The sequence below is a fragment of the Enoplosus armatus genome, chromosome 4 (genome assembly GCF_043641665.1).
Source record: "Enoplosus armatus isolate fEnoArm2 chromosome 4, fEnoArm2.hap1, whole genome shotgun sequence".
Lineage (NCBI taxonomy): Eukaryota > Metazoa > Chordata > Actinopteri > Centrarchiformes > Enoplosidae > Enoplosus > Enoplosus armatus.
This window is the reverse complement of record NC_092183.1, coordinates 8,792,797-8,805,596: the sequence shown is the minus strand read 5'-3', so window position 1 is coordinate 8,805,596 and position 12,800 is coordinate 8,792,797. Positions and strand designations below refer to the sequence as shown.

The 12,800-nt window shown below is 40.6% G+C and overlaps 1 protein-coding gene across 3 annotated transcripts in view; it reads right to left on the bottom strand.

Moving 5' to 3' along the window:
* Window positions 1-12,800, bottom strand: part of rasgrf2b (Ras protein-specific guanine nucleotide-releasing factor 2b) — a 39,522-nt gene that overhangs the window by 25,753 nt on the left and 969 nt on the right. For all 3 annotated transcript variants that reach the window (XM_070904098.1, XM_070904099.1, XM_070904100.1), the window contains exon 2: window positions 62-168. In XM_070904098.1, coding sequence (XP_070760199.1) covers window positions 62-168 — 107 coding nt within the window. The remainder of the gene's footprint in view (window positions 1-61; window positions 169-12,800) is intronic.

Here is a 12,800-nt window from a genome sequence, read left to right as displayed (position 1 = left end):
CATTTCCTGCTACACAAAACAGAAAGGGGAAAGCACACAAATACTCTTGCTATGTGTGTACCTCGCCTGCTGGATGGCCTCCACCCATTCATCGCACTCACTCTCCTCCTCTGTCCGCAGCTCCAGAGGCTTCTGTCCATCGTGACCAAACACGATGAGGAAGTAGTGCTGAAGAGAGAAGGATAAAGAGAGAAAAGCTTGTTTATATCTGTGACCCTGAGACCAAACACGTCTACAACACCACTCCTCAGTTGTGCCAACAGTTTACAACACAAGATGTTTTGGTTGCTCCTTTGAGACGCTAGCTATGGCTAATCAGACATATGGCACAGACATATGGAAACATGGCTTTCAACTGCATTTGCTTCTCACGCTCTTTCCTTGCCCAGATTCATCCCGTAAAAAAAAGTTCCACAGGCTTAACATGAAGCAGGCAGAGCACACAGACAGACAGAGAGCGAGACAGACAGGACGAGGGAGGGTGGGTGGCTCCACACACATGACAAAGTTATTTGCTCACTGAAATAAAAGTCTCGTCTGTGCCTCTCTCCTCCACCAGCCTATTATCATCACCATCAATTAGCCCGCTTTCTGTCTCTCTCTCTCGATTCCTTACTGTCTCTCTTGAGACATTCTGATGAATTTGAGTATCTGCCTTCAAAATACTTCCCCACAGTTACACACAGACACATGCCAACACATGCGAGCATAGAGACATACACTTACAGTAGCGCACACACACACACACACACACACACACACACACACACACACACCAGGCATTATGTGAAGTGATAGAGGCTTTTATTCAAATGGTCATGTCCTGGGGCATTGGGTTACCAGAAGAGCTGCTATTCTTAGTCAGGGAAAAGAGAGAAGACTGAGCTCTGCATGGACTTTCTCTCTCCTCCTCCTCTTCTCTTCTCATCATCCAACCACCTCTTTCCTCCTCCTCTCTTTCTCTCGTTGCACTTCACCTATCATCCCACTCCGCCTCCTCTGCCCCGCTCAACCAGCATCCTCACTTCTCTTGTTGTCGAAACCCACTCCTCCTCCTCCTCCTCCTCCTCCTCCTCCTCCTCCTCCTCCTCCTCCTCCTCCTCCTCCTCCTCCTCCTCCTCCTCCTCCTCCTCCTCCTCCTCCTCCTCCTCCATCCCCACATCCCTTCATACTTTCATCTCTTTGTGTCTCTCTCAGTAAGGATTCAGTGAACCAAACTGAGTCCAGAGGAGAGGCGTTTTACCCCGCAGGAGGATGCACGGGCTTCGGCCCCTGCAGTGGGGATGGGCTGGGGACAGAGTCACCAAGGTTACTGGAACACACACACACTCAGAGACCCTCCTCCATCTCCATCTCCATCCTCCTATCCTTGCTTTTTATGTATGTGTCATTTCGATTCACTGGCTGGCTAGATTTTATTACATCAACAATAATCTGCACTCTAACCGTCTTTGACAGGGAAAAAGAGAGACAGAGCCGGATCGAGAGAGGGAGCCGTTACATAACATTTCTTAACCAAGTACATATTTCTAAATTGTGTCACCACCTAACAAGATAACATTTCCATGGCAACGCAAAATCTGACGCGTCTGCCGTGTTTTGCACTTCCATTTCCTGCTTTTCAGCGCTGCCTCGATTCATTTAATGCTTTTATTGATCCATCCTGCAATTCTAGACATGAGAAGGAAGGAGCGTTAAGTAGAAAATGAAACAGTTTTGCTAATGTAGATTTTAGAGATCTAGCTGGATAATCTGAGCCTATGTTATCTGCACATTTGAGATAACACAGTAAATTGATGGGGTTAGTTATTTTTGCAGCATAAGTTGTATGTCAGGGTTTACAATATATCTGCCTTTTATGGCCTTATTAAAGTGAATACACACAAACATTTTCACACCATGTTGGTATTGATTCACAGGGTTGCTTTGATCACACAGATGTCCCTGTCAATATTATCACATGTACCGTAATGATAATAATAGTGATTGTCCTGGTTTCTCTTATTTTATGCTCAATGGTTGCAGAGTAATAAGATTTCTTACTTGAAGGGAAAGCAGCCATATAACTATCTATTGCAACTGCACTGCATTAAAAATCTTACTTAAATAGGAGTTTAAAGTATTATTGGCTAAATGTACTTAACAAAAGTATTCATTATGCAGGCAGTGACCTATCAGTGTTATATTATTATATATTATGATATTGTATTGATATTACGCGTTAATATGTAAGCAGCATTTAATATTAAACTTAGCAAGTTAGAGTTACATTTCACCTTTTTCACATACACTTAGGTAGTTGAATGTGATCCTATATTTTGTATGTTTTTTTGTAAGTAAGTATCTGAAATGCAGTGGAGTAGAAATACAAGCAGCATAAAAAATGTACCTCAAAATGGTACTTAAGGTACCCTGTGGCAAAAGGCCCGTTTTGTTTTTTTTTGGCGCGATTGACAGTTGGTGATATGCAAAAAAGCGTAGCAGTCCCACAAAGGCAGTGAAGAAGAAGACAGCAAGCTAGCAGACGTGGATTTAAGCAATGCTGAATTAAAAATATCCCCTCCCCCAACTTCACTCCCCCAGCCCACATTTGTTTTAAGTGGCAGATCGCTGTTAATGTTTGTTCTTAACAGATGTTTGCACAAAATACTATGTTTGTATGTGGGTGTGGTCCAACCCATGAGTACTGAGTACTCATGAAATAATGCAGTAATGACTACTGAGTACTCATGGGTCGGAACATGTTGACAGCATCGCAGCTGGTGTGATCCCATTGCAAGACTTTTATATTGATATTGTATTTTACTATTTCCTGCAGCAGTGATCCAGTTGCCCCTGGGCAATCATAAAAGTTTAATGGTATCACATGCTTTACAGGAGATTTTGCATCACGCTGGACCTCATGGCATTGAAAACATTCACAATGCTTTGCAATGATTTACACTGTAACACTGTACTGTGTCCTCATTAGTCGAAGACGAAGCTTCCCAACTCTACAGTACCATTCAGGACTACCGGCTCGCTCTCCCTTCAAATCGGCTCAAATGTACCCTCCATCCCTCAGGGCCTTCACTGTACTGTAAGAAATTTCATTTAAACAAATAAGGACAGAGAGGAACAGCAAAAGAAACAAAGAGACAAAGAGATAGAGGTTCTTTTCTACTCTTTCACTCTTTGCGCCACCAACGACCAATTTACCACTCACCTCAAACTTTTTTTTTTTTCGCCTAATCTGAGGAACAGCTATTATGGAAAATGAGACTGTGAAACTGACAGCATGACACAAAGAAGTGTTTTACCACCACAGAGCAAGACATAGGGAACAATGAAGGGCAGATAATTGTATTAATCAGAAGCAATTTCAGGTCAGTCATTTAAAACTGCTTGCTGTGAGAACAGAGGTGAGGAGTGAGAAGCTCTTTTCACTGCCCAACAGAGACTGAATGTCAGGCAATGAAAATCTACCACACACGCCACCAGGTTCATGGTGGCACTGGGAGGGAATACTTTTTTCTTTATTAAAGATTAAAGAGTCAAAGATGAAACTGGACTTGGTGGTAATAGATTCATTAGGCAAACGATGGCTGGGGGATCCAGAAATACTCATCTGTTATAAATATTTAAAAGCAGAGACGACAGAATCACTGTTGGGATCCACAGATGATTAGGGACTGGAATAGCCACTAATGATGCAATACTGCTGTCTGCTTTGGTATCTGCACTGATGAGAGGCTAAATTGTGTTGTACCATACAACAGACGGACCTCGTTTTTTTTTTTCCTCAACTCTCACTCTCAGCCTTTCAAAGAGACTGGCATTTTACTGCTTTGATGTTGTTTACTTCAATCGGTAGAAAGAGGCATGAATGTTGAAAGCGTTAAAGGTTTGAGGGGCTCAATGTGTATACACTCATGGTACTGAAAGGCTGGTTGAATAACAATAAAGAAACAGCACAGAAGAGCACACTGTATATACAGTGGCTAAAGTATATGCTGCAATAGAATAGAACAAGCAGGAAGAACTGCTTTTCTGAAGGTTCCTTTGCAAGATTTACATATTTTCACCTGCTGCTGTTTAAAAGACCACACCAGCTTGTTTTTAAGTATGGGCTACAAATCATGTGTACTTTTTGCAGATCATTTTTGAGTGCAAGACCCTGTACACTTACAAAGCTCTGGCTGGTTAGACCTGCAGGTGGAAGTTGGGTGGAGCTATGCTGGGAATTGCAATTGTCAATCACAGCATGTACATGCCCACACAGTCCCGAGAAGAGGTCTTATCAGGCGACATAAGTGAATACATCTGTGTGATTGGACTATAGGTATGTAGGGGCTTTAGAAATAGCTTGAGTTCAATCATCACAGTGAACAGAGTTTGCATTAATTTTTGATTAATGCAGTTGACGCGCAGATTGATTTGAAAAGGCAGCACTTTGACAAAAAATACCGCACAACCGCAGTTGTACAATCCATTCAATGTAATGGATTGTACAACTTAAGCAAGTTTCAAATGTCGGCTATCATACTTAGATGAATAGAAACCAATAGCTGAATAGAACAGTAGAAAAATAGTCACATTTCTAAAACATGGCAGTGTGGTTTGCAAATAGTTCACTTACTTTACATATACATTTATACATGCAAAACCACTGGCATGGTAATTTAAATATAAGCAGGAAATAAAATCTGCCATTCACATTGTTTCACACTGTGTTCTACAAACACAAATTACACATGTTAAAATACCAGCAATGACTTCCAAAGCTGCACTGTGTTCTACTACAATTATCTGCAAGTACAAGTTGTGTTTGAGGAACTAACGGCCAAGTAGCGCTACAGCCTTGTGTCACCTCCATATATGGTGTGTGTTTCACAACGATATCAGTGCCAGGTTGGCCCGTCTTCATTTGAACTTCATTTGCATAAAAGCAGTGAGTTTAGAAAAGAGAAAGAAAAAATACTGGAAGCAAGTATGCAACAGGACAAGCACAAACTATAAGGTCCATTAAAGGCACAGGAAATAAAAGTGAATCGGCTGCATAGCGTCAATGAATAAGTGAAAATATAATCCAGTGCTGCAGGCAAAATCAGTCACTGGTTTTCTGATAACATCCAACAAGGTTCAGTGTAGAAACAGGTTTTTGTCTCATCTTATTCCTTAGATCCATATGTCTACAAGGTAGAAAGGACAAATCATTAACAAGCAGTTATAACACAATGGGCTCCACTGGAAGCTGATGTATAGTGTATATAGTGTGTTTCCACCTTTGCACTTCTGTGGTGAACCAGGGACTGCTCAGCAGTCCTGAGTCCTGCTGGGTGATAATTTCCATTACAGAGAGCAGAGCAGATTCATGTGTGTGTATGTGAGACTATAGAGGAAACTGATATGTACTGTATGTGTATGTAGGTGTATGTGGGAGTATATACACCATGTGTGTTTCCCTTAAAAGAATAGAAGAAGACAGAAAATGAGATACTACAAAAGAACCACATGTAGTGATTGTGAGTGATTATTGGAACAGAGCTGATCTCAAACCACCTATTGTTGGCAGCTCTCATGTGGGAACACAATGCCTCAAACATATCAGCAAGAGATTATTGGCTTCATATTCACAAGAAAAAATAATTATATAGGTTTGAAAAGGGCATACACACAGTATGAAAATATTCTACTGAAAAAGCCATAACACATAAGAGGCAACTAGATTGGTTTGAAATCTAAAAGGAGGCATAAAAAAAGGTACATACTATCTAACAAAATAGCTGCGATATCTTGCAGGAAGAACATTTTTGGTTTTCATGCAGACTGAAATTTCATTGATAACATGTGTACAGCTCAGAATTGTACTGCCCGCTTATAAGGATTAAATCAGTTACTAAAACAATAAAAGTCATTTGTGAGAAGAAGCTTTTGAGAGATAAACTGGAGAGAGGGGAGTGGGTTCACTTTTTCCACCCACCAGTCTTCTGGATCAGACTCACAATCTGCTTCTCTCCTCTTTATATTCCCTCATTTCTCAGCCCCTGTCGTGCTCCCACAGGGGCAATAATGTCTTTTTTGTGCCGAATGAAGCTTCATAAAATGCTCCAGGGACAAGAACAAAGAAACAAACTGCTATTGTCATGAAAACCGTGTGTACTCAATAATATTACCTCATTAACTGTACAGTAGGGTACCTGCACACCCATGCATCTGACAACACCAAATACTTTTAATATGTGGCCAGATGTCATCTATCATCATATTTGCCATAATAGATAATGTAGTAGATAGAATAAAAGCATGTTCTGCCTAAAAGGAATAGTTAAGAAAATATGATTATTCACTTTCTTGCCAAGACTTACATGAGGATCCATACAGATATTTGTCTGTTAAATAAGGCTACAGCCAGCAGTCAGTTAGCTTAGCTTAGCAAAGACTAGACAGAGGGTGAAAGAGTCTAAAAATCTGCATACTAGCACTCTAAAGCTCACCAGTTATATCTCGTTTATTTAATCTGTATAAAAGCCGAAGTGAAAAAAACGACCATTTGTGGTTTTAAGAGGACTTTGTGGAGTCTCCTCCGGTTGCCAGGCAACCTCACAGCAATGACAACACTCGAGGAAGTCACTGCTGCCCACCAAGAAATAGTCCCACACATACAGTAACGCCCCTCAATTTTATAGTAGGAAGGTGAAGACGTTTTGGTCGGCCTTGTTTGAAGATTAAAGTAGTTCAACATTTTGGGAAATTTGCTCATTTGCTTTCTTGCAGAGTCACTTGAGAAGATCGATATCACTCTCATGTCTGTATGGTAAATATGAATGATGGGGGTTTAGTTTGGCTTAGCATAAAAACTGGTAACCGGGCAACCTCACACTGACAACAAGACTCCAGGAAGTCACTGCGACTGGCCAGGAAATAGTCCAGCACATAACACCCTTAAAACCACAAATTGACATTTTTACGCTTTGGTTATTGTAAGGATTAAACAAATGTCTTATAACGTGTTAAATAGTGAGCTTTAGAGGGGCTGGTAGGTGGATATTGTTACCGTTGGATTGAGCCGGGCTAGCTGTTTCTCCGAGTTTCCAGTCTTCGCTAAGCTAAGCTAAGCTAACCAGCTCCTGGCTGCAGTCTTATATTTAACGATGGTATCTATCCTCTTATGTTGGCAAGAAAGCGAATAAGCATATTTCCAAAAATGGCAAACTATTCCTTTAAAATGCTTTCTTTTCCTTTGTTTTAGGACAGCCAGCACAAAAAATAGAGCATATCCCCTTACATGACAAAAAAAATACATGAGATGTAACTGTGTGGCAGTTTTGACATGATTCATTTTCTCACTTGAGTATAAATATATATATTTTTTCTTTGTATATTTCTATCCCTGTAAGACCCATTCTGTAATTTCAGAAATCCAAAAAGCTTAACTTCACTTTAGAACACAAGAACAGATTTTTTAATTTCCTGTAGGCTTGTCATAGTGAAGAGATACAAAACATTAATCTGGCAACGACGGCGGCAGTACTTTATGTAACCGCTGAATTCAACTAGCTAATGATGTACCAGCTAATGTGACAATCACTGAATCAACATCCCACATCCTGCTGTTTCTTCATTGCCATCCATGCTGTTCACTTCCTCCAAAGAAGTTCTTATGACAAAGTATGGAGCCACTCTCACACACATAACTCACACACATACACACACTGTGTTACCTCAGACCACTCTGATCAGGGATTACCTGTCTGTTTATCTGGAGATTAAACAGATTGCTCCCCTCCTCTACTGTTTTATTTTCACTGCTGTCCTCCTACTCTACATAAAATTAATAACAAACATGTATAAACGCATATAATATACAGCTATTATCAAGCTTTTTCTCCCATCTTACACTTTTGTTGCTTTACAGTAGCTCTGTCACTCCATCGCCAGGGGGAATTGGTGGAAAACCTCCTGCCACCTTAATGCAACAGATGCTGGATTGGAGAGTTTGCTCTACGACTCCCAAGGTGCAACAGCAGAGCTGTCCAAACACCATAAATCAGTTTTACTATATTCTCGAGAATTGCCAGAGTGCCTAAACAGATACTGTAACAAAACACTGCTCATAAACTCTGCGCTGACAACATCAAAAACACACATGAAACTATTTGATAATCCTATTACCTGACACTAAAGTTTATTTTATACTCTCCTTGTGGGATGTGTGTGTGTGTGTGTGTGTGTGTGTGTGTTTCGCCTTTTCTCGGTGCCACCACTCAGCACCTGTAGACCCTCCCCTTCGAGGCAACACCACAAGCTGTCAACACAACATTGACATATCGCCTTATAAAGTTGATACGGTTGATATGGCAAACAAGTTAGCAAACAGCGGCTTATTTACACATCAAGAAAGCTTATTTACACATCATACAGACATTAGCAATATTAGCATTCATTTGCAGTCATGTTTGTGTCAACCTGACAAATCTAAGTCCAATATTCAGTTTGGTCCAATAAATTCTCCACTATGTTCAGCAGATAGTCTCTAACTCTGCTGAACAGTTAGTGTACAGTGGATTTTTAGAGCTTTTTTCCTGAAAAGAGCTGCCTGCTGCTGCAGAAAACGGCGCTAACGAGAGCAATGAGAGTGAACCAAAACAGTCAAGTTGCAAGCTGTAAAACCAAAACCATACAATGAGCTGAAAGACACTACAATAGAAAACTGTAGAGCTGAGGGGAAGTGTGGAGCTACAGCCAGGAGGTGATTACCGTAGCCTAGCATGAAGACAGGGAGCAGTTACAGCACGTAACTTTCCCAATTTTTTTACTTTGGACAGAGCAGCTGACTAGCTTTTCCCTCGTGCTCCAATTTGAATGCTAAGCTAAGCTAACGTGTCCTGGCTCAAGCTCCATACTTGACATACAAACATGAGAGTGGTATCGATCTTCTCATCTAACTCTGAGAGAAAGCAAGTAAGCATATTTACCGAAATTATGTTTTTCTGAGTTCCTGAACATTTGGAGACAATGGTTTTCATAGGAAAGAGAGTACACTTAGAATTAGATACATGAACACCGTTGTTGCACCAGGAGTGTCTTCTTGAAAGTAAAATCCACCCTCGTTGTCATCCATACTTTGATTAGTGTTGTAGTTCAAACACTAGAGACAGATTTGAAGACTGATGCCAGCTTTAAATTCTTATCTGACGCTAATGAGGTCCATAATGGCTCCAACACTTGCCAGAGAACTTGAAAATCAGCCTGCGGAGGAAAGCAGATCAGACTCTGGGAATACGGGAAGAATTGGTTCCTTGATGAAGTCGATTAGCGCGAGCAACAGCGAAAACGTGAGGCTCTGCGAGGGGCGTTTAGGGCTAGAGGAGCTTTCTAATGAGAAACAATTACACACACACAGACACATATATGCACGAAGAAGTAAGCACTGACACTTGTACTCTAAAGTGTCACCCACCTTTTCTTGTATCAACTCTAATGAGGATGGAGACTGTTGAAAAGAACCCCTATGTGCCTATAGCTTAAAAAAAACACACTTTATTAAAGCTAATGCTGCCATGTCAGACAAGATTTAATTAATCTCTCCCGTGCTTGAAGTTTCTAATGAAAGTTCTTATTTCATTGTATTACAGCCATGTGCATTACACATGGATGGAGGGAAGGCCACAGATTCAATCCCCTAAAAAGCCAATTTGTCCACTCCTTTGTCATCTGTCATCCTTGATGACGATTCTGAGCCCTATGTTCTGTAAACATGAAACTTTAACATAATAAGCATCCATGTCTTGGAGAAACACCCAAAAAATATTCCTCATTTCATAATCCATATTAACGTTGACATTGTCAATTAAGTCCTCTGTCGGTGGCCCTGAGGTGCAAAACACATTATTTCAGACAACAACTCAACAAAAATGAAAATAGTTCAGAAAACAGTTTAGAAAACACAGCATAGTGTATGATTCATCTTCAATAAATAAGTAAGACTGGTTTTGATTAACTTATACATGTAATGCACAAATCAAACGTTTGGCGGTGAATCAAACGTTTTGCTGCAGTATACAAAACATTCTGGCTGCACTTAGTTTTGGACAGAAACATTGGAGATACTAAAATGGCATGCTGACTTTTTTTTTTTTTTAATACATTTTCTTGCACTGTCACAAAAATAAACAAGTGCATGGCTCAAGTTCTTTTTGGCACCCAGGAGGGAGGATGGAGCCATGTGACGGACTGTAAATGCAGCACAAACACCTGTGCAAGGGGAACACAACAGAAAAATCGTCATGTTTCTCTAAACAATGAGAATAAAAGCAGGTACTTCACTACTTTTTGTTGTGAGAAATTGTTGTTGATGTTTTGTTTTGTTAACTAATTTTCAGAAATATAATGTTTTGCACCTCAGGGCCACCATACCGAGCCTGTTACTCAGACTAAACACGTTTCATTTTGGCTTTTTATTTAACTTACTTTACAATTTGCCTGTTATTTATCCTTTTTAAATTCCGATAATAAAAGCTGATAAAAACTAAATCTGTGGGGAGCATCATCAAAAAAAAGAGGAAACCCCTTCCATGCAAAACTTTCCAATTCCAGAGCTGTAGGCTAAACAGCCTCTGTAGCTGCACTGATTTCATCCTTGATTTGTTTAGATCCTGGCTCTGGCACAATTAGATGATGTTCCCAACCTCCAGACCTACAAAGTCCTACAAAGGCGCTGATTGGCTCGTTTGTTTCTGCAACGTGGCTAACAGCCATTCAAGAAAGCAACATTTGACATATGGGTGGCGATCTGGAAACAGACTGCACTGTACGTAAGGGTCATTTCCCCTTGTTCGTGGCCTCCGATGAACTGTGCTTCTCTCTGGGATCAATATCCAAACAGACGCTTGACAATGGGGGGAGGGATAGTTTGACAATTATATGCAGCTAGGCCATCAGCAATGCATGTCCACAGTCACTGTGAAAACCATTCAGACCAGTGTGAATGTTCTCCAAATTATTTGAAGGGTCTGTGTCTAGTACAACAGAGAGAGAGGCAGTAGCTGTGCGTTATTTGTGTGGTTGCATTGTGGCTCACTGTGGGGGTGTGACACTGCAGGTTGCTGGCAGACTCTACTGCACAGAAAAACAGTGAAGAGCAAGAGGGACTGATGGAAAGATAGAAGGCCTTCTCCCACTTTATCCTACCAAACCCTCGCACAAGGAATAAAACCCAGGATCAGACTGGACTCTGAAATTCATCTTAAACACACAAGCACACACACACACACACACAGCCTCATAAGCCAGACCAAATGTCATTGCCATTTGGTTTATTCCTCCTGTGTGCATGGCTATGTAGTTAAACGGTTACGTGGCAGCACACAAGGTTTCAGCTGAGGGCAGATTGAAAATAACCCTAATTAAACATCACAGCTGTACAGTGAGAGTGAGGCAGATTGGGGAGAGAGAGAGAGCGTGAGACAGTCAGTGTGAGTGTGTATAAAAAGATGAAATAAGACATCATAATTGCCAAGCTCTGTAACATCACAAGAGACAGGTTTTATGCTTACATCAGTGACAATATTAGCGGTTGAGACCACATTTAATTTTGCCCTCAATTTTATCCTCCTTTCATCATCATTAATAACTCCATTACAGAAATAAAGACACAGTCTTCTTGCTTTATGTATGCCTTGATTAAAACCACACTCTACCATTTGCATACATCTGGAATGAATTGTCTTTAAACATACTGGACATTTAAAGAGACATGGACACATCTACTGTAGAAGTAGGTGGGAGACTGTGATGATGTGATGATGATTGGTGGCTATTTTTGACCTCTCCCCACCTCTTATATGATTAATTGTGCATCCACTTACTGTCTCCTCAGTACTTGCTGAAACTGTAAAAAGTCAATGCTCTCCAGTGTATCCCTCCCCCTACATTTTAATGGGCATGATTCCTGTGCACACATATGCACAGAGTCCCTGAGGCCAGCTGAAGACTGGGATCAGAAACAGAAATCATTCTGTTTTCTCTGTGATTACTTTCAGGAAGTAGAGGTTTTTTTTTATTTTTTTTAACTACAACAAAGGCTTATTCTTTGATTGATATAACCCTAGGATTGATGATATACGTGTGGCCAATGCATGTGCGTTTCATTTTTTTCTCAATGAAATGCATGCGCAAATGGTAATTCCAATGTTTCCTAGCAACAAGATCTACCTAGCTGTTGGAGCAACAATGCCGAGGCAACTTCCAGGAGCACAGCCACCAACAGATTTGCCCAAAATATTTCCCTGAATCTCGCTGCTTTTAAGTCATGAAGCCCTAACCTTTTCATCACTGCAGGATTCAGCAGCGGCACCACAGAGCTTTATTTCCAACTGTAGTTCGGATCACAAGGTTTATAAAGACATTAAATATGCCACGCTGCAGTGTGTGTGAAACTAAATGAAGCACAAGACATCTAGAATATTAATGTTCCAGCCATAAAAACATGGCATTCTGGGAATTAATATTTCATTAATTATCAAGATGATATAGATTTATTGAAGTGCTGGATCAATATAATATAGCATGAAAATGTGTTCTCTAACTTTATAGCGTTCGTGGGGTTAAACACAAGAACCTGTTGCTGCATTGCTATAGTCGCCTCCCACTATGAGACTCAGAATGAATTTGACTTTGAGCTAAGGCGAAATTTCAACCTTGTTTGATTCATCCACATAAGGTGACGTTCAGAATAACATCACTGCATGATGAAAATGTCACAGACTATTAACAGGTTACAAATCAGCAGCCAGCAAATTTCATGCCCTCAGAGAGAA